Source organism: Saimiri boliviensis, chromosome 14, assembly GCF_048565385.1.
Source record: "Saimiri boliviensis isolate mSaiBol1 chromosome 14, mSaiBol1.pri, whole genome shotgun sequence".
Lineage (NCBI taxonomy): Eukaryota > Metazoa > Chordata > Mammalia > Primates > Cebidae > Saimiri > Saimiri boliviensis.
The window spans coordinates 30,439,240-30,465,643 of NC_133462.1; the positions used below are offsets into that span (position 1 = coordinate 30,439,240).

At 50.4% G+C, this 26,404-nt stretch overlaps 1 protein-coding gene across 6 annotated transcripts in view; it reads right to left on the reverse strand.

Moving 5' to 3' along the window:
* The window catches only part of MYO9B (myosin IXB), a 134,568-nt gene that overhangs the window by 63,339 nt on the left and 44,825 nt on the right, over nucleotides 1-26,404 (reverse strand). For all 6 annotated transcript variants that reach the window (XM_039467069.2, XM_074384428.1, XM_074384427.1 and 3 more), the window contains exons 3-4: nucleotides 3,779-3,873; nucleotides 1,040-1,102 (exon numbers count right to left, since the gene is read on the reverse strand). In XM_039467069.2, the coding sequence (XP_039323003.2) occupies nucleotides 1,040-1,102; nucleotides 3,779-3,873 (158 nt within the window). The remainder of the gene's footprint in view (nucleotides 1-1,039; nucleotides 1,103-3,778; nucleotides 3,874-26,404) is intronic.

Here is a 26,404-nt window from a genome sequence, read left to right on the forward strand (position 1 = left end):
CACCATGTTGTTCAAACTGGTCTCAAACTCCTGACCTCGTGATCCGCCAACCTCAGCCTCCCAAAGTGCTGGGATTACAGGCGTAATCAGAAATGTTTCTAATCTTTTTTTTTTCCTTGAAAAAGGGTTTTGCTCTGTTGCTTAGGCTGGAGTGCAGTGGTGCGATCACAGCTCACTGCAGCCTCGACCTCCTGGGTTCAAGTGATCCTCCCAGCTCAGCCTCCTGAGTAGCTGGGACTATAGCTGTTTGTCACTATGCCCAGCTAATTTTTTTTTGGTCTTTTTTGTAGAGATGGGGTTTCACCATGTTGCCCAGGGTGGTCTTGAACTCCTGGGTTCCTGTGATCCTCCCATCTAGGCCTCCCAAAGTGCTGGGATTATAGGCATGAATCACTGCTCCAGGCTTTTTTTTTTTTTTTCCTTAAAGAGACAAGACTCTAGCCGGGCATGGTGGCGTACGCATGTAATCCCAGCTGCTTGGGAGGTTAAGGCACGAGAATCGCTTGAACCCAGGAGGCAGAGGTTGCAGGGAGCTGGGATCAAGACTCTGACACAAAACAAAAACAACAACAAAAAGCCCAATCAAACAAACAAACAAAAATAAAGAGAGAAGGACTTGCCCTATTGCCCAGGCTGAAGTGTAGTGTCTAGCTCACTGCAGCCTCAACCTCCTGGGCTCGGGTGATCCTGTCTGCCTAGGCCTCCTCAAAGCTGGGACAATAGGCACAGGTGCAGGCCACCATGCCTGAGAAAAGTTTCCAATCTAACTATATATTGGGCAGACTCCTGAGCACCTACTGGGGACAAAATCCCCAGGGAGGCACACAAAGGTGGCCTGGGAGGTATGGGGACAAAGGGCGAGGCCACCAGGGCAGATCTGGGGAGAAGACGGATGGGCAGGCCTCGCTCCTGTGGCAGCCTCCGTGGCCTCCCGCAAAGGTCCTCTGACCTCAGGACATTTGCGTTGCTTCCCTCCTCTGTAGGAGGAAACACAGACGTGACGTGGCATTCAGAGATCCCGGAGGAAACGTTCTCCTACCTCTCGTCCTTCTCCTGAGATACCAGGCGAGACTTTTCAAGCAGATATTTTTCGACAACAGCTCTGTCATGAAGAGAAAAGGAGAAAGAATAAAATATTAAGTTTGTAGTACGGTGTTATTTATTTATTTTTTTTGAGATGGAATCTTGCTCTGTTGTCCAGGCTGGAGCGCAATGGCATGATTTCCGCTCATTGCGACCTCCGCCTCTTGGGTTTAAGCAACTCTCCTGCTTCAGCCTCCTGAGTAGCTGGGATTACAGGTATGTGCCACCATGCCCAGCTAATTTTGTATTTTTAGTAGGAATGGGATTTCTCTATGTTGGTCAGGTTGGTATCGAACTCCTGACCTCAGGTGATCCACCTGCCTCAGCTTCCCAAAGTGCTGGAATTACAGGTGTGAGCCACCGCGCCCAGCATTGGTTTTAAGACAGGGTCTCACTCCGTCGTGCAGGCTGGGGTGCAGTGGCACGACTGTAACTCAGTGAAGCCTTGACCTCCCAGGCTCAAGTGATCCTCCCACCTCAGCCTCCGGAGTAGCTGGGACTACAGGCTAATTTTTAGTTTTTGTAGAGATGGGGTTTCATCATGTTGTCCAGGCTGGTCTGTAATTCCTGGCATCACGTGATCTGCCTGCCTCGGTCTCCTGAAGTGTTGGGATTATAGGCATGAGCCATGCAGCTGGCCTGTCATTGTGGTTTGGATTTACATTTCCCTGGTGACTGATGACGCTGAACATCTTCTCACATGCTTACTGGCCATTCATAGCTCTTCTTTGATGAAGTATCCATTGACGTCTTTTGTGGTTTTCTTACTGGGATCTTAGTACTGTTATTGAGCTGTAAATGCTCTTTCTATATTCTAGATCCAAGTCCTTTGTTGGTTCTGGGGCTTCAATTTTTTTTACAATATCCTTGAAATCACAGGGGTCTGTGATACCCATCAATACTTGGTTGTATCTATATGGTCTGGTGTTCTGCTGTTTACTGACCATTCTGTTTTTTTCTGAGATGGAGTTTTGCTCTCTTGTCACCCAGGCTGGAGTGTACTGGCATGATCTCGGCTCACTGCAACCTCTGCCTCCCGGGTTCAAGCAATTCTTCTGCCTCAGCCTCCCAAGTAACTGGGACTACAGGTGCCTGCCAGCAAGCCTGGCTAATTTTTGTATTTTTAGTAGAGACGGGGTTTCACCATGCTGGCCTGGCTGGTCTCTAAATCTTGACTCATGATCTGCCCACGTCGGCCTCCCAAAGTGCTGGGATTACAGGCATGAGCCACCACTCCCAGCTGTTTTCATTACATCAAGCAGTTAAGGTGTTTCCTCCAAGTTAAGTTCTCAGAGTCCCCTCGGAAGGCACATGGCATCATGTGGAACCCTGAGTCTAAGGGTGCCAGTGCAGGGGACTAGGGTGTCTCTGCAGCCCCAAATATCTCTCAATGCTAAAAGCCGTGGCAGTGAATGGTTTTTTGAGGGCACATACGTTGTAGGCATCGTTTTCTGTATTTCTCAGGGACTCCTCTTACATGCTGGGGCAGGCGCTGGGGCCAGCATGGTGGTTCCTGAGGAGTGGACAACGAACTGAGGCTTGGAGAGACTGTGCTGCCCAGGGCCCCATGGGAAGGGGGTGGCTTGGTGGGATCCTTTCACACCAGCTGGGGCTGGCTGAGTCCGGTGGGGCCGGTCTATCATGGGGGTCCACCATCATCAGATGTGTGAGCTCACTGGGGCCTCCAGATCACTCTCATTTGAGCCCATCCTATTATGCAGGAGACATAGCTGGTGCCCAAGGGGTGGCAGAGCTAGGGGGACAGCACAAGGGACCCAATCCAGGGCCTGCTGAATGCCACTTGCCTGTCTCCAGGACAGCAGTCTTTTTTTTTTTTTTCCTGAGATAGAGTCTCACTCTATTGCCCAAGCTGGAGTGCAGTGGCACACTCTCGGCTCACTGCAACCTCCGCCTCCCAGGTTCAAGCAGTTCTCCTGCCTCAGCCTCCTAAGCAGCTGGGATGACAGGCATGCACCACCACGCCCAGCTAATGTAATTTTAGTAGAGATGGGGTTTCACCACATTGGGCAGGCTGGTCTTGAACTCCTGGGCTCAAGAAATCTACCCTCCTAAGTCTCCCGAAGTGCTGGGATTATAGGCATGAGCCACCATGCCTGGCCCAAGACAGCAGTCTTTTGTCTGTTGGCTCACACAGGGAGACACAACGTGCACAGGTGGGTTTGGATGGCCTGGCCTGGGGCCTCTCTTCTTTCAAATAGGAGAAAAAGCGTTTCCTTCTGTTCCTTCCCTGGGGTAGTAACCATTCCGTTTCGGCTCCTTCTTGTAGTCTGTATTCCTGGGGAGGGAGGCTGTGTCTGGTTCTAGAAGGAGACTCGTGTTTCAATCTCAGCCTGTGGCTGATTCCCTGGGCTGCTTCTGTGGGTCTGGCAGAGGATGTGGCCCCAGAGTGGCAGGATGGCAAGCCAGCAATGGGGGTCGGTACTGAAATGTTGCCTGACCAATGACAGCTCCTTCCCTTCCCCAATTATTTTCTTTTTTCTTTTCTTTTTTTTTTTTTTTGAGACGGAGTTTCACTCTTGTTGCCCAGGCTGGAGTGCAATGGTGCGATCTCGGCTCACTGCAACCTCTGCCTCCTGGGTTCAAGCGATTCTCCTGCCTCAGCCTCCCAAGTAGTTGGGATTACAGGTACGTACCACCACACCCACCAGTGGGGACATAAGGGACACAGACTCACCCTCTCACGATGCCACTCTCGAGGTAGCTGACTTGGATGAATTTCCCAAACCGGCTGGAGTTGTTGTTGTGGGCCGTCTTGGCGTTTCCAAAAGCCTGCAAGGAAATCAAAAGCAGGTTTTCAGATCATGACGATGGAATTTCTTTTTTTTCCCTCTCATTTTATACTGTGCTTTTACTTTTACTTTTATTTTGAATTACTCAATTTATCTATTTTTCCTTTGGCAACAGTCTCACTCTGTTGCCTGGGCTGGAGTGCAGCGTTGCGATATCGGCTCACTGCAACCTCTGCCTCGTGGATTCAAGCAATTCTCATGCCTCAGCCTCCTGAGTAGCTGGGACTACAGACGTGCACTACCATGCTATTTTAGTGGATATGGGGTTTCCTCATGTTGTCCACGCTGGTCTCGAACTCCTGAGCTCAGGCACTCTGCCTGCCTCAGCCTCCCAAAGCACATGAGCCACTGTACCCGGTCTCTGTTTTTTTCTTTAACTGTTCCTGCAAAGCGAGGCGACCCAGGAAGCAGAGAGTAGCCCATTTTCTTTTTCCTGAGACAGGATCACACAACATCACCCGGGCTGGAGTGCAGTGGTGTGATCTTGGCTCACTGCAACCTCTGCCTCCTGCGATGAAGCAATCCTCCTACCTCAGCCTCCCGAGCAGCTGGGACTGGAGGCATGCGCCACCATGCCTGGCTAATTTTTTGTAGAGGCGGTGTTTTGCCATGTTGCCCAGGCTGGTCTGGAACTCCTGAGCTCAAATGATCCACCCACCTCGGCCTCCCAAAATGCTGGAATTACAGGCATGAGCCATTGTGCCTGGCCTCGATTTATCTTATTAGTTAATATCTTCCAGATTGTGACATAATTTGCAAAAACATCATTTTATTTATTTATTTGTGGTCTAAATGCACTTTATTTTTTTACTTTTAAATTTTGTATTATTTTTGAGATGGGGTCTTGCTCTGCTGCCCAGGCTGAAGTGCAGTGGTCGATCTCAGCTCACTGCAACTTCTGTCTCCTGTGCTCAAGAGATCCTCCCGCCTCAGCCTCCCGTGCAGCTGCAACCACAGGCATGTACCACCATGCCCAGACTTGTGTCTGGTTGCTGCTTCTTTTTTCTTTTTCTTTTTTAGAGGCAGGGTCTTGCTCTGTCCCTTAGGCTGGAGTGTAATGGTGCATTCAGAGCTCACTGCAAGCCTCAACCTCCTGGGCTCAAGCAATCCTCCTGCCTCAGCCTCCCAAGTAGCTGGGACCACAGGTACATGCCACCATGCTTGGCTAGTATTTTAAGCTTTTTGTAGAGACAGCATCTCCCTGTGTTGTCTAGGGTGGCCTTAAACTCCGGGCCTCTAGTGATCCTCCCGCCTTGGACTCCCAAAGAGCTGTGGTGACAGGCACAATGGCTCGCCTGTAATCAATGTTTCATCCCTTTTCCACGCACAATCTTTTTGCTCTGTACTGAGGAGTCCACACACACAGGGAAGTGTGTGCACTGCAAGCTGTATGCAGCGGTCCCCCCTGGGGTTTCCATACAACCATCACCTGCATGAAGATGGGGGACATCCACTCTCTGTCCAAATTCCTGGGGTGCTCCCTTCCCATGAGGGACTGACTGCTCCAGAGGGGTTAAGATGGAGCCCTGGGGGAACTTGAGGCAGGGAAGATGCCTGGGACAGGACACAGAATCTGGGAAGAGGTGGTGGGGGAGCTCTTTCTTTCAGGGAGAAAGAAGATGGGGTGAGGCCAGCAGGATGCAGGCTGTGAGACCTGGCAGATCACAGCGAGGCGGCAGAGCTGGTCCTGGGGCCTGGTGTTCTACCATCCAAGCCCTTGTGACCGCTGGGTTTGGGGAAGAGGTGACATGGCAGGGGGAGGGCACAGGGGCAGGGGGCACGCCCTGGAGTCAAAACGTGGAAAGTTTGGCGGCAGTGATGTTCCTGTTTGAGAGGCTCGGGTGTCCAGGGAGGAGAGGAGGGAGTGAGGCCACAGTGGGGACTGTCAAGGCCATTGCCAAGGTCCCATTGCAGGAGGTGGGGGAGGTGGAGGCCAAGTACGCAGGGGAGGCGGAAACTGGAGACACAAAGACACGGAATAACGGGGTCTTCCTGAGGGCCGCATTCCACAGGGGGATGGATACCAGCTGTCATGGACTTCATGTCTGTGTCCCCCGCAGTTTGTTTTTTTTTTTTTTTGACAGGGTCTCACTCTGTTACCCAGGCTGGAGTGCAATGGTGCGATCTCACCTCACTGCAACCTCCGCCTCCTGAGTTCAGGCGATTCTCATGCTTCAGCCACCTGAGTGGCTGATATTACAGGCATGTGCCGCTGTGCCTGGCTAATTTTTTTTTTTTTTTTTTTTTTTTTTTTTTTGAGATGGAGTCTCACTCTGTCACCAGGCTGGAGGGCAGTGGCGCGATCTCAGCTCGCTGCAACCTCCACCTCCTGGGTTCAAGCAATTTTCCTGTCTCAGCCTCCCTAGTAGCTGGAACTACAAGCACGTACCACCAGATCCAGCTAATTTTTGTATTTTTAGTAGAGATTGGGTTTCACCATATTGGCCAGGATGGTCTTGATCTCTTGACCTCCCGAAATGCTGGGATTACAGGCATGAGCCAGGGCACCTGGCCTAATTGTATTTTTAGTAGAGACTGGGTGTCACAATGTTGCCCAGGCTGGTCTCAAACTCCTGACCTCAAATGATATGCTCGCCTTGGCCACCCAAAGTGCTGGGATTATAGGCGTGAGCCACCATCCCTGGCCTCCTACAAACTTTTTATGTTGAAATCTAACCCTAAGGTGATAGGTTCAGGAGGTGAGGTCTTTGGGAGGTGATAAGGTCACTTATATGGGGCCTTCATGAATGGAATTAGTGTCCTTACAGAAGAGGCCCCAGAGAGCTCCCTCACTCCTTCCACCATGTGAGGACACGGGAAAAAATGCCATCGATGAACCAAGAAGTGGGCCTTCACCTGACCCCAAATGTGCGAGAATGTATTTGTCAGCCACCAGATCTACGTGGTACAGTCATGCACTGCACAGGACAGCCGTCAATGATGGACCGATGGACCGCATAAGATGACGGTGGTCCCACAGATCGTAACACTGCACTTTACTGTTTCTATGTTTTGATCCATCCATCAAATCTTTTTTTTTTTTTTTTTTTTTTGAGACAGAGTCTCGCTCTGTTGCCTGGGCTGGAGTGCAATGGCACGCTCTTGGCTCACCGCAACCTCCGCCTCCCAGGTTCAAGTGACTCCTGCCTCAGCCTCCAGAGCAGCTGGGATCATAGGCACATGGCACCATGCCCGGCTAATCTTTATATTTTTAGTAGAGACGGGGTTTCACCATGTTGGTCATGCTGGTCTCGAACTCCTGACATCGTGATCCACCTGCCTTGGCCTCCCAAAGTGTTGGGATTACAGGCGTGAGCCACTGCGCCTGGAACCCAATCTTTTTTTTGAGACAGGGTCTCACTCTGTCACCCAGGCATGATTGTGGCTCACTGCAGCCGCAACCTCCAGAGCTCAGGGTGATCCTCCCGCCTCAAGCTCCCAGGTAACTGAGACTACAGGCACATGCCAGCACAACTGGCTGATTTTTTGTAGAGAAGGGGTTTCACTTTGTTGCCCAGGCCAGTCTCAAACTCCTGGGCTCAAGCAGTCTGCTCACTTTGGCCTCTCCAAGTGTCGGGATTACAGGTGTGAGCCAACGCACCAGCCTATCTATCTATTTAGAGACAGAATCTTGGTCTGTCGCCCAGGCTGGAGTGTGGTGGTGTGATCTTGGCTCACTGAAGCCTTGACCTCCTGGGTTCAAGCAATCCTCCTGCCTAGGCCTTGCAAAGTGCTAGGATTACAGGTATGAGCCACCAGGCATGGCCTATGTTTAGATACACAAATATTTACCATTGCGTTCCAACTGCCCACAGTATTCAGTACAGTAACATGCTGTACAGGTTTGTGGACTAGAAGCAACAGGCTACACCTATTTGTTTTTGTTTTCTTGAGACCAAGCCTCACTCTGTTGCTCAGGCTGGAATGCAGTGGCATGATCTCGGCGCAATGCAAACTCTGCCTCCCGGGTTCAAGCGATCCTCCTGTCGCAGCCTCCTGAGTAGCTGAGACTACAGGCGTGAGCCACCACGCCCAGCTAATTTTTGCATTTTTAAATAAAGACAGGGTTTCATCCGAGTTTGAGGCCAGGCTGGTCTTGAACTACTGACCTCAGGTGATCCACCTGCCTTGGCCTTCCAAAGTGCTGGGATTACAGGTGTGAGCCACCGTGCTCGGCTAGCTACACCTATGTGTATAGGTATAGCCTATTAGTGATTATACACGAATATACCTATTAGTAATGTATAACCAACTCCACACCTACAGCGTAAGGACGTAGCAGGCTATATCATCTAGGTTTGTGTAAGTTCACTCTAGGATGTTTGCACAACCACAGAATTGTCCAATGACACATTTCTCCCGTACTTAAGCAATGTGTAACCACATTCTGCTACAGTAGCCCGAACACGTTAAGATTTTGGCTGGCCACTGAGTGGAGGCTTCTGTGGGGCAGCCTGAAGGGGGAAGTCCTGTTAAAAATGTAGCTGACGGCCGGGCGTGGTGGCTCAAGCCCGTAATCCCAGCACTTTGGGAGGCTGAGGCGGGTGGATCACGAGGTCAAGAGATCATCCTGGTCAACATGGTGAAACCCGTCTCTACTGAAAATACAAAAAATTAGCTGGGCATGGTGGCATGTGCCTGTAATCCCAGCTACTCAGGAGGCTGAGGCAGGAGAATTGCCTGAACCCAGGAGGCGGAGGTTGCGGTGAGCCGAGATCGTGCCATTGCACTCCAGCCTGGGTAACAAGAGCGAAACTCTGTCTCAAAAAAAAAAAAAAAAAAAAAAAGTAGCTGACTGGCTGGGTACAGTGGTCACACCTATGCTTGCAGCACTCTGGGAGGACGAGGCAGGAGGATGGCTTGAGGCCAGGAGTTCGAGACCAGTCTCAGCAACATGGTGAAATGCTGAATCCAGAAAAAATAAAAAAAATTGGCCAGGTATGGTGGCGGATGCCTGTAGTTCCAGTTACTTTGGAGGCTGAGGTGGGAGGACTGCTTCAGCCCAGGAGGTTGAGGCTGCAGCGAGCCGCGTTTGCCCCCCACCCCCACCCCCGTACTCCAGCCTGGGCAAAAGGGTGAGACTCTGTTTCAAAAAAAAAAAGGGATCTGACCATGGAAGGCCGAGACACTCCCTTGGAGAAAGCTCCATTCAGCTGCAAAGCCTCGGGCAGAGCTTGAAGCCTGGAGAGTGTTTGTGGCTGAACCCACATGCAGGTCACGCTCCTCAGAAGGGTAGTTGTTTGGGTCATGGGACAAGGAAACAGGGAGGGGTTTGAGATAAGGAGGGCAGGAAGGTGGTAGGGAGGGGGCCCTAGAGAGAGACATGACCTGGCCCTCTACAGGGAAGGGGGTTCAGGAAGTAGCTGGTGCTTTTCGGAGGGAGGGGAACCTGGGTTGCTACATGAGCTTTGCTCACCAGTTGATTTTTTTTTTTTTTTAAGACAGGGTCTCACTCTGTCGCCTAGGCTGGAGTTCAGTGATGCGAGCTCACTGCAGCCTGGACCCCCTTGGCTCAGGTGGTCTTCCCATTTCTGCCTCCTAAGTAGCTGGGACCACAGGTATGTATCACTGTGCCTGGCTAATTTTTTTTTTTTTGAGATGGAGTTTTGCTCTTGTTTCCCAGGCTGGAGTGCGATGGTGTGATCTCGGCTCACAGCAACCTCTGCCTTCCGAGTTCAAGTGATTCTCCTGCCTCAGCCTCCCAAGTAGCTGGGATTACAGGCATGCACCACCATTCCCAGCTAATTTTGTATTTTTAGTAGAAACGGGATTTCTCCATGTTGGTCAGGCTGGTCTCGAACTCCCAACCGCAGGTGATCCACCTGCCTCAGCCTCCCAAAGTGCTGAGATTACAGGCGTGAGCCACCGTGCCGGGCCCATGCCTGGTTGATTTTTAAAATTATTTTTGTTGAGACGAATCTCGCTATGGTACCCAGGTTGGTTTGGGGCTCCTGGACTCAAGCGATTCTTCCATCTATACCTCCCTAAGTGCTGGGATTACCGGTGTGAGCTACTGCGCCCAGTCTGACCTGTTGAATTTTGAAACAGTCTCTGGAGGGTCTCATGAAACCCAGGGGGCTCATTGGTAGTCGGGTACCACCAGGGGCACTGCTGGTGAAGCTGGCTTTCCTGGGTGCCTATGGGACATTTTAGGGGTGAACCACTCCATGTAATGGGGTATCGTGTGTACTACACGGTGCTGAATAGCATCCCTGGCCTCTACCTACCAGATGCCATCTGGGATAACCTAGAGACCATTATGTCACCCCGGCTGGGGAGCACTGATGTATAGAGACAGGAATATAAGTGGGGTGCAGGGCCAGGTAGTCAGGGCTCACCAGTCCCTCAGTCCCTCCTGAAGGCTCCCACGTGTGCTGCATCCTAGGTGCTGAGGGGTCCCTGCGGTCTTTGGTTTCATCTCCAGCTTTCATTGTCCAATGACACATTTCTCCCGTACTTACGCAATGTGTAAACACATTCTGCTACAGTAGCCCGAACAGGTTAAGACTTTGGCTGACCACCGAGTGGAGGCTTTTGTGGGGCAGCCTGAAGGGGGAAGTCCTAGAGAGGGTGGCTGAGAACCGTTTTGTTTTTGTCTGGAGTGAAACCTACAGTCTGGAGGCACCGTCTCGTTTCCTTGGATGTTCACGGGACCCTGCAGGGCCATAGTCTGGAGCTCATGCAGGAAATGAGCTTCAGCCTGGAGCCTGGTGCCCGGGCCTAGGACCTCCTCCCTGCTCCGTGCCTGACAGCACGATGCCCGGCCTTGCCTATGTGGTCCCATGACCAGATTCCCCTCCCAAGCAGCTTCGATTCAGAGATCTGTCAGGCAGACCTAAAATAAACGCCCATGAAGGGGCAGAGAAAGCTCCCCCTGCCTGCCCTAACTATGAGCAGATGGTGAAGGGATGCCTGTCCTCAGAAGGAGTCGGGGGGGAGGGGCGCGGACACAGTCCTGTTGGGGGGCCCTGGGTGTCTGCAGTGGGAAACGGGTCTCTGAGCTGGGGTCCCCACAGCACCTTGGTGTAGAGCCCAGTCTTCAGAGGCATCCCCAGAAATGTACATTCACACCCCAAAGAGCAACAATGCTCCCTTTAAACCCAGGGGACAAGTCTCTGCAGCGACTTCTCACATCACAGTCAGGCCTAGTGTCTTGGGGACATATGACAGGGAACGCCTTTGGGATGTGAGGTGCCCCTCCCACCACTGTGGCTGCCCAAGGGCTGGCTTTCTGGTTCTGCGATTACCCCGTTCACCAATTATCCATGCACAGAGGCTGCTCCCAGGCCCGGTGACCTCACGCGTCTGGTATGTGGTCTCAGCACACTGCGACTTTTCAAAGCCCATCTAAAAATATCCGGTTGGTGCTATTATACATCCGAGGGGGAAGTGCGGGCCCAGTGCTTGCAGCGAGGGGTGCTATTGTGTTGCTGCTCGGCTGGGCAGGCCGGGGGTGGGGGGGGTGCTCATACCATCTCCAAGCACAAGGAGATGGTGTGCCTGGCAGATCATGTGGCGTCCGGGGTGGACAGGAGGGAGGAAGTGGGACCCCGGTGTCAGCAACTGTGCAATACAATCTGGCACATGCACTGGGAAGGCGGATGCCATCTTCCCCCCAGGCTACGAAACCCACAGTGCCGGACATGCTCAAAAGCAAGAAAGGCCTCTCCTTTCACAGAAACACGTTTTTTTTTTTTTTTTTTTTTTTCTTTTATAATATAAAGAACATGCTTCTAATATAAGTTGTATACTTTGGAAAAAAATTAAAATCTCACTACATCCAGCAAGCCCACTTCTGGGTATCTACCCAAAGGAAATGACATCAGTATGTGGAAGAAACGCCTGCACTCTCATGCCCGTTACAGCATGAATCACAATAGCCAAGACATGGACTTAACCTAAGTGTCCATCAACAGATGAATGAATAGGCCAGGCTCAGCAGCTCACTCCTATAATCCCAGCACTTTGGGAGGCAGGGTGGGCCGATCACTTGAGGTCAGGAGTTCGAGACCAGCCTGGCCGAGATGGCAAAACCCTGTCTCCATTAAAAATACAAATATTAGCCGGGCGTGGTGGTGTACACCTGTAATCCCAGCTACTCAGGAAACCGAGGCAGGAGAATTGTTTGAACCCAGGAGGTGGAGGTTGCAGTGAGCTGAGAACACACCACTGAACTCCACCTGGGCTGTAAGTCAAGACTCTGTCTCACAAAAACAACAACAATAAAACCCCCACAGAAGAACGGATAAAGTACCTGTGGTTCATATACACAATGGAATAATGTTTAGCCTTAAAAAATGAGATCCTGGCTGGGCATGGTGGCTTACACCTGTAATTCCAGCACTTTGGGAGGCCGAGGCGGGCAGATCACTTGAGGTCAGGAGTTTGAGACCAACCTGGTTAACATGGTAAAAGCCCATTTCTTGGACTAGTGTGATGTCTTCCAGGAAGAAAAAAAACAAAACGAAACAAAACAAAAAACCCATCTCTACTAAAATAGAAAAATCAGCCATGTATGCTGGCAGGTGCCTATAATCCCAGCTACTCGGGAGGCTGAGGCATAAAAATCACTTCAAACAGGGAGAGAGGTTGCAGCGAGCTGAGATCATGCCACTGCACTCTGGCCTGGGTGACAGAGCAAGACTCTGTCTCAAAATAAAAAAAAATAATAATAAAGAGATCCTGTCATTTGCGATAACATGGATGAACCTCAGGGACACTATGTTAATAAGCCAGGCACAGAAACATATTAATATGTTAATAAGCCAGGCACAGAAAGGTAAATACTGGATGATCTCACTCGTGTAGAATTTTTAATAGCTGAACTGATAGCGGGAGAAGGGGAAGGGGGTGAGGGTTGAAAAGTTACCTATTGGGTAACTTTTGTTACCTCTAACAAAACAGGTAATGTGGCTCAGGCCTGTCAGTACTTTCGGAGGTCAAGGCAGGCATTCACTATTTGGGTGGTGTATTAGAAGCCCAACCCTCACCATTACCCAATATATTCCTGTAACAAACTGCACATGAACCCCGAGTCCAAAAATAACTCCTAGAAGCAGAAAGCAGGGCTGGGTGCTGTGGCTCAGGCTGGTAATCCCCCAGCACTTTGGGAGGCAGAGGTAGGAGGATTGCTTGAGGCCAGGAGTTTGAGACCAGCCTGGGCCACATAGTGACACTCCATCTCTACAAAAAATAAAAACATTAGCCAGGTGTGGTGGCACACATCTGTTGTCCCAGCTACTTAGGAGGCTGAGTCAGGAGAAATGCTTGGGCTCAGGAAGTCGAGGCTGCAGTGAACCTGATTGCACTCCTGTACTCCAGCCCGGGCAACAGAGCGAGACCCTGTTTCAAAAAGAAGTAGAAAGTAGAATATTGGTTACTGGGGGTGGGGGCAGGGCTGGGGAGATGCTGGTCAAAGGATACAAAATTTCAGTTAGAGAGGAGGATTAAATTCAAGCAATCTATTGTACAGCATGGTGACTGTAGTTAATATCTTTGTATTTTGAGAATTAGTAAGAAAGTAGATTTTTTTTTTTTTTTTTTTTGAGACGGAGTTTCGCTCTTGTTACCCAGGCTGGAGTGCAATGGCGCGATCTCGGCTCGCCGCAACCTCCACCTCCTGGGTTCAAGCAATTCTCCTGCCTCAGCCTCCCGAGTAGCCGGGATTACAGGTGTGCGCCACCACGCCCAGCTAATTTTTGTATTTTTAGTAGAGACGGGGTTTCACCATGTTGACCAGGATGGTCTCGATCTCTTGACCTCGTGATCCATCCACCTCAGCCTCCCAAAGTGCTGGGATTATAGGCGTGAGCCACCGCACCCAGCAGAAAATAGATCTTAAGTGTTTTCATCACAAAACGTGTTGAGTATGTCAGGTAATGCATATGCTAATTAGCTCCATTGACCCTATTCCACAATGTATATATATATGAAAATGTCATGTTGTCTGTGATGAATATATACAATTTTCATCAATTAGAAATAAAATAAGGCTTGGTGTTGTGGCTCACATCTACAATTCCAACACTTTGGGAGGCTGAAGTGGGTGGATCACTTGAGGTCAGGAGTTCAAGACCAGCCTGGCCCACAAGGTGAAACCCCATCTCTACTAAAAATACAAAAATTAGCCGGGCGTGGTGGCATGCACCTGCCATCCCAGCTACTGCGGAGGCTGAGGCAGGAGAATCGCTTGAACCCGGGAGGTAGAGGTTGCAGTGAGCTGATATTTCGTCACTGCACTCCAGCGTGGGTGACAGAGCAAGACTTTCTCAAAAAAAAAAAAAAAAAAAAAAGATAAAATAAGCCGGGCACAGTGGCTCACACCGGTAATCCCAGCACTTTGGGAGGCCAAAGCAAGGGGGATCACTTGAGCCCAGGAAGTTCAAGAGCAGCCTTCAGACCCTGTGTCTACAAAAAAGAAAAAAATTAGCCGTGGTGATGCATGCCTATAGTTCCAGCTACTCAGTGGACTAAAATGGGAGGACTCTTTGAGCCCAGGAAGTTGAAGCTGCAGTGAGCCATGATTATACCACTATACTCTAGCCTGTATGACAGAGTGAGACACTGTTCCCCGCCCGTGCACACTCCACAAAAAATTTAATTAAAATAAAAATAATAACCTCGTGAAAAGTTTGCATCATAGAAAAAAAAATCCGTAAAGCTATCGCTCCTAACTCAACCACCTCCCAGTCACAGTTTCCAGATGAAACTAACATAGAGGCAGTTTTGCCTCCCTCTCTGACAGGGGCGAACTAGGCGTGGGCCCAGTGTGGATGCCATGTGCTCACCAGGGACACTGAGAGCTAGAAAAAGTCTGGCCATCTTCCAAATGCCCCTGCCTTTGAGATTTTTCTTCTGGGCAATTTCAAAAGGTTTCTTGAATTGGGAGAGTTAGAGAAAGAATTATTCAATGGGGCCGGGCACGGTGGCTCATGCCTGTAATCCCAGCACTTTGGGAGGCTGAGGTGGGTGGATCACCTGAGGCCGGAAGTTCAAGACCAGCCCAGCCAACATGGCGAAACAAACCCTGTTTCACTAAAAAATACAAAATAAAAATACAAAAATTAGCCGGGCGTGGTGGCGAGTGCCTGTAGTCCCACCTGCTTGGGAAGCTGAGGCAGGAGAATCGCTTGAATTTGGGAGGCGGAGATTGCAGTGAGCTGAGATCATGCCATGCACTCCAGCCTGGGAGGCAGAGTGAGACTCCGTCTGAATTAAAAAAAAAAAAAAAAAAAAAAAAAAAAGAATTATTAAGTGGTACTCATCGACACACGGGCAGGAAGCCTTTATTCCCAATGCTGTTGTGGGGCCTTGCGGTAAAGGCGAATGATCGGGCTCGACTCTGAATACAGCTTGGTCAAGTGGGACTTTATCACCAAGGAGCAGGGTGGGGGTCAGTGGATGGGAAATTACTAAGAGAAAACATTGCGTGTACAGCAGTTTCTAGCTAAACTGACCTAACAAGATTCTTGCTGAAGACAGGCCAGGGTGATCAGATAGTACCTGGGGGAGGGGGAAGGATGAGGAGCCTGATCAGATACCGAGGGCGATCAGATCTCAAGGGCAGAGGGTTCCTGCTAAACTGACTTAGCAGGGTCTCAGCTGAAACTGAATTACAAAGACGCGCTCAGATGGGACTGGGACAAGGTTCAGGAGTCTAATGTTCGGTCAGGTAGAGAATCTTTGAAAAGAGACACCCAGGGTTGAATATCCTATGTGGCCGAAAATTCTAGATCTCCTCTATTTTTGCTTTTTGGAGACTGAGTCTCGCTCTGTCAACCAGGTCAGAATGCAGTGGCTCCCTGCAACCTCCACCTCCCGCGTTCAAGCGATCCTCCTGCCTCTGCCTCCTGAGTAGCTGGGACTAAAGGTGTGTGCCACCACGCCTGGCTTATTTTTGTACTGTTAGTAGAGATGGGGTCTTGCTATGTTGGCCAGGCTGGTCTCAAACTCCTAGCCTCAAGTGACCCACCTGCCTCGGCCTCCCAAAGTGCTGGCATTACAGGCGTGAGTGACTGAGCCTGGCCAAAATTCTAGATCTTCTATCTAAAGGATGGCTCTCTTCTTAGGTGGAATGCCCAGTAACATTTTAGGGAGGCTGGGCGGGTGGCTCACACCTATGATCCAAGCACTTTGGGAGGCCGAGGCAGAAGGACTGCTTGAGGCCAGGATTCAGGACCAGCAGGGCAACATAGCAAGACTCTGTCTCTTAAAAGAAAAATGATTGAAAAGTTCGCCGGGTCTGGGCACACGTCTGTAGTCCCAGTTACTCAGGAGGCTGAGGGAGAAGGATTGCTTGAGTCCAGGAGGATGAGGCTGCAGTGAGCTATGATCACACCACTGCACTCCAGCCTGGGCAACAGAGCTAGAACCCATTAAAAAAAAAATTCTCTGTAATACGTGTTAGAGAGAACAGTGACTGTGACATATATGACATATCATGACCTGTGGTGAGGAGTGGCCCATTAGTGGAATATGCTTCAGACTCCCTCTTTTTTTTTTTTTTTTTTTGAGACGGAGTTTCGCTCTTGTTACCCAGGCTGGAGTGCAATGGCACGATCTCGGCTCACCGCAACCTCCGCCTCCTGGGTTCAGGCAATTCTCCTGCCTCAGCCTCCTGAGTAGCTGGGATTACAGGCACGCACCACCATGCCCAGCTAATTTTGTATTTTTAGTAGAGATGGGGTTTCACCACGTTGACCAGGATGGTCTTGATCTCTTGACCTTGTGATCCACCCACCTCGGCCTCCCACAGTGCTGGGATTACAGGCGTGAGCCACCGCGCCTGGCTAATTTTTGTATTTTTAATAGAAACAGGGTTTCACCAGGTTGGCCAGGATGGTCTCGATCTCCTGACCTCGTGATCCCTCTGCCTCGTCCTCTCGAAGTACTGGGTTTACAGGCTTGAGCCACCGCGCCCGGCCCAGACTCCCTCCTTATCTCGATTTTTTTTTTTTTTTTTCCACATGGAGTCTCACTCTGTTGCCAGGTTGGAGTGCAGTGGTGTGATCTTGGCAACCTCTGCCTCCCAGGTTCAAGTGATTCTCTTGCCTCAGCCTCCCTAGTACCTGGGATTACAGGTGCACGCCACCATGCCTGGCTAATCTTTGTAGTTTTAGTAAAGATGGGATTTCACCATGTTGGCCAGGATAGCCTCGAACTCCTGACCTTGTGATCCGCCTTGCAAAGTCTTGGGATTAGCTGCGCCCGGCCACTTGCATCCCTTTAAGGGGCAGACTTGACGTCCCCATTTCAGATGAGGAAACTGAGGTGCTGAACAGTCTGCTGCCCTCCCTGAAGTCCAAGAGCAGGAGGCTGATGCATCCGTGGCTCCCCTCCTGGCCCATGCCCTGCCCACCTGCCCTGACATGTTCGGTCACATTTAGCCACAGCTCAGGTGTCACAACCTCTGGGAACCTCCCTGGACCTGCCTGGACAGAGTGGGCTGCTCTCTTCCCAGAGCCTTGATGCTGCTTCTTTTTCTTTTCTTTTTAAGACGGAGGCTCATTCTGTCGCCCAGGCTGGAGTGCAGTGGCACAATCTTGGCTCACTGCAACCTCCATCTCCCAGGCTCAACTGATTCTTCTGCCTCAGCCTCCCCGGCAGCTACAACTATCGGAGCCTACCACCATGCCCAGCTAATTTTATTGTATTTTTAGTAGAGACGGGGTTTCGCCATGTTGCTAGGGTGGTTTTGAACTCCTAAGCTCAGGCAATCCGCCCGCCTCAGCCTCCCAAAGTGCTGGGATCCCAGGTGCGAGCCACCACACCCGACCCCTTGATGCCGTTTCTTCCTCTCTCTGCGACACACCACCTCTGGGTGAAGCTTCCGCTCCCACCTGCTCAGTCCACAAGCCGTGCAGAACTTCTGATCTCCCCTGTCTGATCAAGGCCATGCAGGCACTGAGATGAAGGAGTGACGGGTATAGCCAAGAGAGGCTGTGGCTGGAGAGAGAACATCGGCACATATCGATCCACCACAGAGCCTAAAGAAAGGGGCCAAGGCCAGGTGCAGTGGCTCACGCCTATAATCCTAGCACTTTCGGAGGCCAAGGCAGGCGGATCACCTGAGGTCGGGAGTTCGAGACCAGCCTGACCAACATGGAGAAACCCCATCTCTACTAAAAATACAAAATTAGTTGGGTGAGGTGGCACATGCCTGGAATCCCAGATACTCAGGAGGCTGAGACGGGAGAATCACTTGAACCAGGAGGCAGAAGTTGCAGTGAGTTGAGATCGCACCATTGCACTCCCGCTTGGGCAACGAGAGTGAGACTCTATCTCAAAAAAAAAAAAAGAAAGAAAGAAAGAAAGAAAGGGGCCAAAAGAGGGAGATTGTCCCCTTGCTTTTCGGCCTGCAGAATTCCTCTCTCCTTCCAGCTGGGGTAAGGGGGATACCACCACGTGACACTGGCCAGGGCCTGGCAGCTGGCAGAGTGGCCTCATGGCTTGGGACTCCTGTTATTTCATTCCTGGGTGTTCTCCAAGTTCCTGGCAGAACTTTCTACCTGAAACAGCACTCGGCCTGAGGCCACTGAGTAGGTGACGCCTGCCTGAGGACACTGACAACAGACCCAGCTGAGCTGTCACCCTGAGCGCAGGCGGCTCAAGCCTGCAGGTGGAGGCCACACCTCAAGGCTGTGCTGGGTCCTTATGGACACAGGAGCCCTGAGGGCAGCGCCCCACCCCAGAAGGCCCAAGGGGCCTTGGGGGGGTCTGCTGTGCCAGGTCTGCCAACCAAACAGCCAATGGGGCAGCCACTGTGAGCTGAGGCTGTGCTTCATGGAAATCCCAGGGAAAAAAACCTCCAAGTCTTCATGGGGTTGCAGGCTATTTCCTTTTTGAGAAGTTTTGTTCTGCTGCCCAGGCTGGAGTATAGTGGCGCAATACTAGTTCACTGCAGCTTCAAACTCCTGGGCTCAGGCAATCCTCCCGCTTCAGCTTCCCAAGTAGCTGGGAACACCACAGCATACCACTGTGCCTGGCTAATTAAAAAAAAATTTTTTTTTTTTTGGTAAAGACAGGGCCTCGCTATGTTGCCCACGGCGACCTTGAACGACTGGGTTCAAGTGACCCTCCCGCCTGGGATTACAGGCGTGAGCCACCACGACTAGCCAGGTTGCAGGCTACTTCTGTTGAGACACTGCTGGATTCAGTGGGTCCTGGGGGCCAGCGGGAGGGTTGGAGGCTCCAGGCTACTCTGGGTAATTTGGGCAAATTAATTCATGGCTCTTGATGTCAGATTTCCCTCCTGTAAGGTAAGGTTTTGGAAAAAACCCCGCCTTAGCAGACTGAGGATTAAGTAAGATTTTTGTGCGAACCAGAGGCCAGCAAAGTTGTTCTGCAAAAGGGCAGGTGGTGAATAGTTCTGGCTCTGTCTGCTGTCACCGCTCAGCTCTACCGATGTAGCAGGAAAGCAGTCACAGACACACAGGTAGGGGCATGGGTGTAGCCACGTGGAAGACACCCTCCTGGTACCACTGATCTCTACCGGGGTCCACACAGTACGGCCCGTCGCCTATTACTATACAGCATATGTTCCAGGGACAGTTTTCACATTTTACAAATGTTTAGGGGGCCGGGCATGGTGGCTCATGCCTGTAAACTCAGCACTTTGGAAGGCTGAGGCAGGTGGATCACTTGAGGTCAGGACTTTGAGACCAGCCTGGCCAAAATGGTGAAACCCCATCTCTACCAAAATACAAAAAAAAAAAAAAAAAAAAAATCAGCCAAGTATGGTGGCAGGCGCCTGTCGTCCCAGCTACTTGGGAGGCTGAGGCAGGAGAATCGCTTGAACCCAGGAGGTGAATGTTACAGTGAGCCGAGATCATACCACTGCACTCCAGCCTGGGTGACAGAGCAAGACACCATCTGAAAAAAGAAAAAAAAAAATGCTTAGGGGAGAAAAAAAGTCAAAAGATGGCTGGGTGGCTGAAATTGATATGAAATTCAATTTTCAGCAGCAGCAGCAAAGGACGTTTTCCTGGCACACAGCCACATAGGTCTGGGTCTGGCCTAAGGCTGCATCTGAGCTATGATAGCAGTCGAGCCATTTAGACACAGACTGGGTGGCCCCTCAGACCTGTGTGAACTACAGACTGTCTGGTTTTTGTGGGAACAGAGTGGTGGGGGGGGGGGCGCAGTTTTGGATTCTCTGTTAAATGACCCCTCCTCTGAGGATCTGAGACGTGGCTCCAGCAGGATGGGTCGGCAGGAGGTGAGTGTCACCCTGGGTGACTAGTCTCCCTGGGCCATGGCCGGGACGTGGAGAAGCGGGCCTGGGAAACACCCAGGACAAAATGGGTCCACAGGGTCACGTGCCCCAGAGGGGCTGGGTGAGAAGAGACTCCCTGGGAGCTGGGAGCAGAGGGGGCAGAGGCCAGCAGGCAGGGCTGGAGGCGAAGAAGTGAGAAGTTTAGCTGATGCTTTCAACAGAGCCCAGAGCCGTGGTGAAGGCGGGGCCGAGGGAACGGGGAGGTTGGCGGGGGCCGTGTCAGGAATGATACCAGGCAGGCACAAGGAAGACCCCAGGAAGGGGGGAGTGTAACAGAGATGAGAAGGCAGTTACGGGGTCGGGTGTGGGTGATGGGACTCCCCACACCCCCAAGCCGAAGCCTGCACAAGAGGCAGCTGCAGGCTCAGTTGGCCTGCGGATGTCAGGGCAGGAAGTGGAAGAGTCACCCCAACCTCATGGCTCCCCCATTCGCAGAGGAGGAAGTGGAGGCTCGCCAGGGCCCCTGGCCCAGCCGCTGCCGGGTGCTGTTCTTTTCTGATTGCTCAAGGGACTTGGGGCACCCAGCAGGCTCTTGATAGTCAGTTGCTGGTTAGATGAACGGACGGCAGGGATGTACAGAGAGCTGAGTGATCCCAGCTCCATATGCCCCAGTTCACAAGACACACCAACTGTCAGCCACAGGTGCAGATGGCACCACATCAAACACTGAAACGCAGCAAGGACTCCCGGGGCTAGAACGGGGCTGTTTAAGAACGACAGAGTCCTACAAGCGCTAAAATCTCTCTCGCAGCAAACCCTGCAGAGGTGGGGCAGGGGAGCCTTAAATAACAACAAAACCCAAGTGTGAAACAAGTCACTGAAGTCTTACATATGTCACTAAATTTGGGTTTAGGTTATCACAAAAGCATGTACTAGGTCACAGAAAGAATACAGAACAAACCAGGCTTTGATTGGGGAAGGTCCTGTCTGGTTCTCAGGGCTGTGAAAATATCTGAAGAATTTACCAAGTTTCCCCTGGGGCTCATCTCATCCAGTTTTTTTTTTTCTGTGATGGAGTCTTACTCGTCGCCCAGGCTGGAGTGTAGTAGCATGATCTTGATCTTGGCTCACTGCAACCTCTGCTTTCCAGGCTCATTCAATTCTCCCACCTCAGCCCTCCAAGTAGCTGGGACCACAGGCATGTGCCACCAAACCCAAAGTTTTGTATTTTTGGTAGAGACGGGGTTTCGTTATGTTGCCCAGGCTGGTTTCGAGCTCCTGAGCTTGAGCGATTTGCCCGCCTCAGCCTCCCAAAGTGCTGGGATTACAGGTGTGAGCCACCGGACCCGATCTCAACTTGCCCATTTAACTGACGTCCAAATCATTCTCTTTAGGGGTTACTTTGTTCTTTTTCCCAGCTTGTGATAGGACATAAATCCATTTACTTCAAAATTCTTTCCTATTTGTAGATCTAAAGTGTGTTCAGCTATGTGGTATCCTCCTACCATGACTTTAAATATAGCCCGTGGATTCTGATAACATATGGGTGTTTGTTATGATTTTTAGAAAACTTGCAATTTTTGTTTGTTTGTATTTTTTGAGACAGAGTCTCACTCTGTTGCCCAGGTTGGAGTGCAGTGGCGTGATCTTGGCTCAATGCAACCTCCGCTTCCCAGGTTTGAGCGATTCTCCTGCCTTAGCCCCCCTGAGTAGCTGGGATTACAGGTACACACCACCATGCCCGGGAAATTTTTATATTTTTAGTAGAGATGGAGTTTTGCCATGTTGGCCAGGCTGGTCTTGAACTCCTGACCTCAGGTGATCTGTGCCTCGGTTTCCCAAAGTGCTAGGATTACAGGCGTGAGCCACTGCACCCAGCCATGTTTGTACTTCTTTATCTAAGAGTTGCTCAATGGAAGTTTACTTTTAAAAAATTCCATATAGTTTTATTGCATTGTTAAGAGTGTCACTCGTGATTGTTTCACTATGGGATGTTATAAATGCTTTCTCTTTACCTGACATAGAAATGATTATTTGTAGAGACGGGGTTTGCTATGTTGCCCAGGCTGATCCTGAACTCCTGGACTCAAGCAGTCCTCCTACCTCAGCCTTCTGAACAGCTGAGATCACAAGTGCACGCCACCACACCTGACTCTGATATATAAATAATTTTTGAGGCCTGGTGTAGTGGCTCACACCAGTAATCCCAGCACCCTGGGAGGCCAAGGCAGAAGGACTGCTTCAGGCCAGGAGCTGGAGACGAGCCTGCATAACATAGTGAGAACCTGTCCCTATAAATAATACAGAAATTAGCCAGACATGATGGTGGTGAATGCTTGTAATCCTAGCTGCTTGGCAGGCTGAGGTGGGAGGATCGCTTGAGCCCAGGCGATTGAGGCTGCAGTGAGCCAAGATTGCACCACTGAACTCCAGCCTGGGCGACAAAGAGAGACCGTGTCTCAAAAAGGAAAAAAGAAAGAAAAACGATTTTTGATAATGTTCCATGTATAAGTAAGGAGGTTTATTCTCTCAGAGTGCATGATATGGCCACAATATCTGCCTTAAGTATGTGGTTTGGGTGTTTTAACATCCTTGCCTATTTTCTGTGTACTTAACCAAGCTGTGTATGTGTTTCTCCTGGTATCTTTAACACTTTCTACTTTTTGGCAGGGCATGGTGGCTCATACCTGTAATCCCAGAACTCTGGAAGGCTGAGACAGATGGATTACCTGAGATCAGGAGTCCAACACCAGCCTGGCCAATATGGTGAAACCCCATCTCTACTAAAAATACAAAAATTAGCCGGGCGTGATGGCATGCACCTGTAATCCCAGCTACTCAGGAGACTGAGGCAGGCAGAATTACTTGAACCCAGGAGATGGAGGCTACAGTGAGCAGTGAGCCAAGATTGTGCCACTGCACTTCAGCCTGGGGGACAAGAGGGAAACTCCGTCTCAGAAAAAAAAAAAAAAAAAAAAAATGTCTACTATGTAAAGGCAGTGGCTATGTTGCTTGGTGCAAAGACATTCACAACTGTTACACCTTTATTACAAAGTGAGGCTTTTAGCATCATAACCAATCTTTGCTACATGTTACGTGCCAAGGCCTGAACTATGTCCAAATTGCAGCTCTGCTATCTCCTGTTTCTCATAGTCTGCTACACCTGTGCTTGCTTTTCCCTTTAACTTCCTGAACCTCTTTGATTTAGGTGTGCCTTGTGTATAAAGCAAGGGATTGAACTTGCTTTTTATACTTGAGAGCCAAGCTGAAAATGCTTTTCTTTTATTTACTTAATATTTATTTACTGAGACGGGATCTTGCTCTGTCCCCGAGGCTGGAGAGCAGCAGCATGATCATAGCTCATTGCAGCCTCCAGTTCCTGGGCTCATGGGTGCTCCCACCTCAACCTCTTGAATAGCTGAAACTATAGGCCTTATACCACTACGCCTGTTTAATATTTTAATTATTGTAGAGACGGGGTTTTACTTTGTTGCCCAGGCTGGTCTTGAACTCCTGGCTTCAAGTGAGCTTCCTGCCTGGGCTTCCCAAAGTGTTGGGATTACAGGCATAAGCCACTGCAATTGGCCCTGAATTACATCATTTAAAGTTAGCAGCATCATGGCCTCATTTGCTCCTGAGATTCTATCCACCATCATTCAGCCTCTTCCCTGCCTGCTGACTGATACCTGCCTGTCCCGGGCTGTGGGTACCTGTGTCCCAAACTACTGGGCTCAAGTAATCCTCCTGTCTCAGCCTCCTGAGCAGCTTGGATTATAGGCACGTGCCACCACACCTGGCTGTGATATAGGAATGATTTTTCAGACTGTTCCACGTAGACTTAAGGAGGTGTGAGGGGAGTGATTCTCCAGATCGCTTTTTTTTTTTTTTTTTTTTTTTGAGACAGAGTCTCACTTGGTTGCCCAGGCTGGACAGCCGTGGTGCGATCTCTCGGGTTCAACTGATTCTCCTGCCTCAGCCTCTCTAGTAGCTGGGATTACAGGTATATGCCACCATACCCGGCTAATTTTTGTATTTTTAGTAGAGATGAGGTTACACCATGTTAACCAGGCTGGTCTTGAATTCCTGACCTCTGGTGATCCACCCGCCTCAGCCTCCCAAAGTGCTGGGGTTACAGTCTTGAGCCGCTGTACCTGGCCTCTAGGCCACTTTTGATGACTTCCTGAAATCGTGTATCTTTTGCAAAGATTCTCAGTCTCATTTTGTAGCCAGCTTGAACCACATTTGCATAATGGGAGGAGCTAGTCTTAGGCTGAGCTGAGAGGGGAATTTAAGTGGAGGCTCGTTCTGCAAGTGTTCAGATCATTAGGAAAGGTTTCATCTTGGGATGACTTTTGCTTCCCCCACACAATCCCCAAACCTGAACAGCAAGGACATCCAGTACTTTTTTTTTGAGACAGGGTTTCCTTTCCGTCGCCCAGGCTGGAGTGTAGTGACTCAATCATGGCTCAATACAACCTCCAACTTCCAGGCTCAAGTGATTCTCCTGCCTCAGCCTCCACAACAGCTGGAACTACAGGCGCGCAGCACTGTGCCTGGCTAACTTTGGTATTTTTAGTAGAGACCATGTTGCCCAGGCTGGTCTCCAATTCCTGACCTCAAGTGATCCAATCTCTTTGGCCTCCCAAAGTGCTGAAATTATAGGCATGAGCTACCGCACCCGGGGTTTCCACTACTTTCAATGCAGCAAAATTGAGCATTTGCACATGTAAAGAAAGGTGACCTTGCCACGGTGGCTCACGCCTGTAATCCCAGCACTTTGGGAGGCCAAGGAGGGTGGATCACAAGGTCAAGAGATCAATACCATCCTGGCCAACATGGTGAAACCCTGTCTCTACCAAAAATACAAAAAATAGCCAGGTGTGGTGGTGGGTGCCTGTATTCCAAGCTACTTGGGAGGCTGAGGCGGGAGAATCACTTGAACCTGGGAGATGGAGGTTGCAGTGAGCCGAGATCGTTGCCACTGCACTCCAGCCTGGAGACAGGACTCCGTCTCAAAAAAGAAAAAAGAAAGGTGACCTCTTTAGGGAGAGCTGGGGGGAGGGTCTGCAGCTACCATAGCACTTCTCTTTTCTCCCTGAAGGTGCTATTGCCTCCCTCTGTAAACTTGGGGTGGGGGATGCCTCTTGGGACCCCCAGGGTCTCCTTGGACCAACTCTCCAGAGCTGGGATCAGCAACCTGTCATCCTGGGGTTCCCTCATTTGCGGCAGTGGTGAAGGAAGTCTGAATCACCAAGACTTTAGTCCGCCCCCGTCTCCCTAACCCCAGTGTGGGACCACTGCTATGTCCCTTCAGGGAGCTAGGTTGAGGGAAAAAGTTGACAATCCACGTATAAGTAAGGGGGTGTGCTAAAAATAACAGGCCAGGTGCTGTGGCTGATGCCTGGAATCCAAGCATTTTGGAAGGCCAAGGTGGGTGGATGGTTTGAGTCCAGGAGTTTGGGACCAGTGTGGACAACATGGCAAAACCCTGTCTCTACTAAAAATACAAAAATTAGCTGGGTGTGGTGGTGCATGCCTGTAGTCCCAGCTACTTGGGAGGCTAAGGTGGGAGGATCATCCTTGGAGGAAGATCTTATTATCATTTACCCCTTCTACAAACAGCTCCCTCCATGCAGGTGCTGGCTTCATTTTTTAAAAAAATGTAAATTAAGGCCAGGCATATCACCTGAGGTTGGGAGTTCGAGACCAGCCTGACCAACATGGAGAAACCGTGTCTCTACTGAAAATACAAAAAATTAGCTGGGTGTGGTGGCACATGCCTGTAATCCCGGCTACTCCGGAAGCTAAGGCAGGAGAATTGCTTGAGCCCAAGAGGTGGAAGTTGTGGTGAGCTGAGATCGTGCTATTGCACTCCAGCCTGGGCAACAAGAACGAAATTCCCTCTAAAAAAAAAAAAAAAAATTAAATTAAAAAAACTGGCCGGGCACGGTGGCTCACGCCTGTGGGAGGCCAAGGCAGGCGGACCACTTGAGGCCAGGAGTTCAAAAGCAGCCTGGCCAACATGGTGAAACTATGTCTCTACCAAAAAATACAAAAATCAGGCGGACGTGGTGGCACATGCCTCTAGTCCCAGCTATTCAGGAGGCGGAGGAGAATCACTTGAACCCGGGAGGCAGAGGTTGCAGTAAGCTAAGATCACACCACTGCACTCCAGCCCAGGGAGAAAAACTGAGACTCAAATAAATAAATTCATTTAAAAAAGTTTTAAAAAATATAGAGACAGGGTCTCGCTATGTTGTCATGCTGGTCTCAAATTCCTAGGCTTAAGCAATCCTCC